A 2,532-nucleotide genomic window follows, 5' to 3' on the forward strand; every position below is an offset into this window, starting at 1 on the left:
GTAACATGGGCTCCCATTTCCTGTCCACCGTCCTACCCTGTCCTTGGACTTTACCTCCATCACCCCATCAGACCCTCCGGTGCCCCAAGGCCCAGGCTTCTACCTGTGTCCTAGGTAAGAAGACCAAGGTGCAGGGGTTCCTTATTTGCCTCAAGTTATACTTTTGAATCTAAGCGCTGCAGTCAACCGGCAGTGCAATTCCATGTCTGCAAAAGGTCCTTACAGAATCAGTTGTATGAAGGCACAAAGATACAAGATAGTTCACAGAGAACTGTTTTTAATATGGAGAAATTGAAACCAATCTTAGAAAGCTAATCAATCAGGGGATGGTAAATCAGTATGAAGCATCCATATTAATGAGTTCTACATGGTCATCTAAAAATGGAAATCTATCTGCCGTTGTAGAACAATTTGCATAGTCTGATCCAACCTTTTTTTAAAAAAACACTATATATGTGTACACATCCACATATATAAATGTATTTGTCCATAAAAAGGAAGAGTTGGGCAGGAATGAGGGAACATTTCTACGCTTGCATTAACTTTTTTTTCTTTAAGAAAGGGCATGTACGTTTTAAAATTTAAAAATGTGGAGGGAGGGCCCATGCTCTTGGCCTCTGAACTACACGGCCTTGAAACCTCCCTCGACGTACTTTTCAGATCAAAGTTCTCCCCAGAAGCTTCTATGCTGGCTGCGAGCAGAGCTGCAAAGGACCCAATGTCCTCCAAAGTTCGAGGCAACATTTGAATCTTGAGCTTGCTGGGCAACCCCTGGGCTGCTGAGCAGGCCGCCTCTGACCTTGAATATGGATTCCAGGCCATCCTTCTGTATTTTGGGGTCTGGTCTGCCTACCTGCATTTCATATTCTCCAGAAAATCTTTGGCCTTTTCCAGGTGAAGCTTCAGTGTTTCCTCATGGCTTTGCTGCCTCAGTTGGTCCAAGAGCTTGTCAAGGTGGGCCTCCTGGGCCTGGCAGTCCCCCACAACAGGAGGACGCAGACGTGAGTTACCAGAGCTGACAGGTGTTAAGTGACGGGCAGAGACCCTGCCCCTGGAGCTGAGGTGCAGGTACCGGGCAAGCCCAGGACTCCCCTCTACCAAGGGCACCAAGTGTGCCACCCCCCTGACTCTCACTGCTCCGGGCCTCCGGGCTCTTCTCTCTGCCTGCAATGTTGTTCTGTGTCTACTTTACATCTCCGGAGACCCGGCTCAGATGGGACTCCTCAGGGACACATCCCTTACACCCACCCGCCCTGGGCAGGCCCTGCCACACCTTCCCGTGGCACCTGCTCCTTGTCCTCCTTCGCACCAGTCACACTGAAATCAGATGCTGAGCTTGCCCCCTCCACTCCCTGGACTGTGTGGAGGCAGATGGGTGGGGGCCCAGCTCATCTCCTGTGGGGGCAGGGTGACTGCCAGAGGCAGATGCTCCAGAGCCCCGAGTCTGTCTGTCTCTCATGCACACTCTCTTACAGACAGACACGTTTGGATCCAGGGACACATCACACAGCCCAGGTCTGACTCAGGCAGATTTCTTCTACTCCCATCCAGCCCCGTGACCAATGTGAGCCTCAATTTCCCCACCTGTTCGAGTTTTACAGCTTGAGGTTTTACATTTGAGTCTAGGATACATTTGGGGTTAATTTTTGTTTATGGTGTGAAGTACTGATCAAAGTTCTTATTTATTTTGCATCTGAGTGCTGGCTGAGTTCACAGGCCACCAGGCAGAGTCATTGGGCTGCTGACAGTCTGGCTGCAGCCCCTCCCTAATCCCCTGTGGGGGCTACCTGGGTGCTGGAGGCCACACCTGGTTCCCCAGGCTGTGCTTCTGCCGCTGCTGCTCCATCCTCTTCTCCAGCTCCAGCTCCTGCACCGACAGCATGCTCTGATGTGCCTCCCACAGCCGCACGGCCTCCTGGAAGTAGCTGAAGAGGTCTGCACTCTGCTGCTCTGTCCGCTTAGCCAGGGCCTCGAAGCATTTCTGCAGAGGCAGAACCCAGAGAAGGGGCCTGAGAGCCGTCTGGCCCAGGGCGAAGAGGAGGGCCCCACTCACGTGGCTCCCTCGCCAGCCAGTGGAGGCCTCATGTCTCCAAGGACTGGCTGTCACTGCCTGGGCACCATCCCTCAAGATCATCTTCTCAGCCACACCTCAGCTCATGGCCTTCCCACCTCTGGGGCAGCATTTCTAGTCTGCTCAGGGCCATGCCTTCAGTCTGGCTGACTCTGAAGTCACATTTTGGGACCTGTCTCATGTCCACTGGAGTCACTGAGAGGAGTGTGGGGCCTAGAAGAAAGAAGGACCAACCCTAGGCTTCAGCCTGGCATGCAGGTGGCCATACCATCTCGGCCTGGGGCATGTTTCCTTCTTTGGAGCTCCTGACGTTCAGCGTCTGAGCCGAACACCACCCTCTGCTGTTAAATCCTCACCTCTCCCCTTTTATCTACGTGTTTTATGCTCTCATGGGGTCGGGGTTGGCGAACTTGACCTGTGGGCTAAATGTGGCCCTCTGCCCTTTTTGGTTTGGCCCTGCC

General features: G+C 53.0%; 1 protein-coding gene across 1 annotated transcript; it reads right to left on the minus strand.

Moving 5' to 3' along the window:
- Window positions 1-139: 139 nt before the first annotated feature.
- LOC124234422 (coiled-coil domain-containing protein 180-like) lies at window positions 140-2,281 on the minus strand. The gene is made up of 3 exons (XM_046651771.1): window positions 1,808-2,281; window positions 854-969; window positions 140-231 (listed from the first exon to the last, which is right to left on the minus strand). Exons 1-3 carry the CDS (start codon window positions 2,132-2,134, stop codon window positions 228-230), a joined length of 447 nt encoding a protein of 148 aa, XP_046507727.1. The 5' UTR covers window positions 2,135-2,281; the 3' UTR covers window positions 140-227.
- Between the last annotated feature and the right edge of the window lie 251 nt (window positions 2,282-2,532).

The sequence above is a fragment of the Equus quagga genome, unplaced genomic scaffold (genome assembly GCF_021613505.1).
Source record: "Equus quagga isolate Etosha38 unplaced genomic scaffold, UCLA_HA_Equagga_1.0 73752_RagTag, whole genome shotgun sequence".
In the NCBI taxonomy this organism is placed as follows: domain Eukaryota; kingdom Metazoa; phylum Chordata; class Mammalia; order Perissodactyla; family Equidae; genus Equus; species Equus quagga.

Bases quoted from the DNA above. Each gene is read 5' to 3' on its own strand.
- LOC124234422 (XM_046651771.1), bottom strand. From the start codon at position 2,134: ATGATCTTGAGGGATGGTGCCCAGGCAGTGACAGCCAGTCCTTGGAGA. The intron at 970-1,807 runs GTGTGGCCTCCA...GGGGACTGCCAG, and splicing joins AGCACAGCCTGGGGAACCAG to GCCCAGGAGGCCCACCTTGA.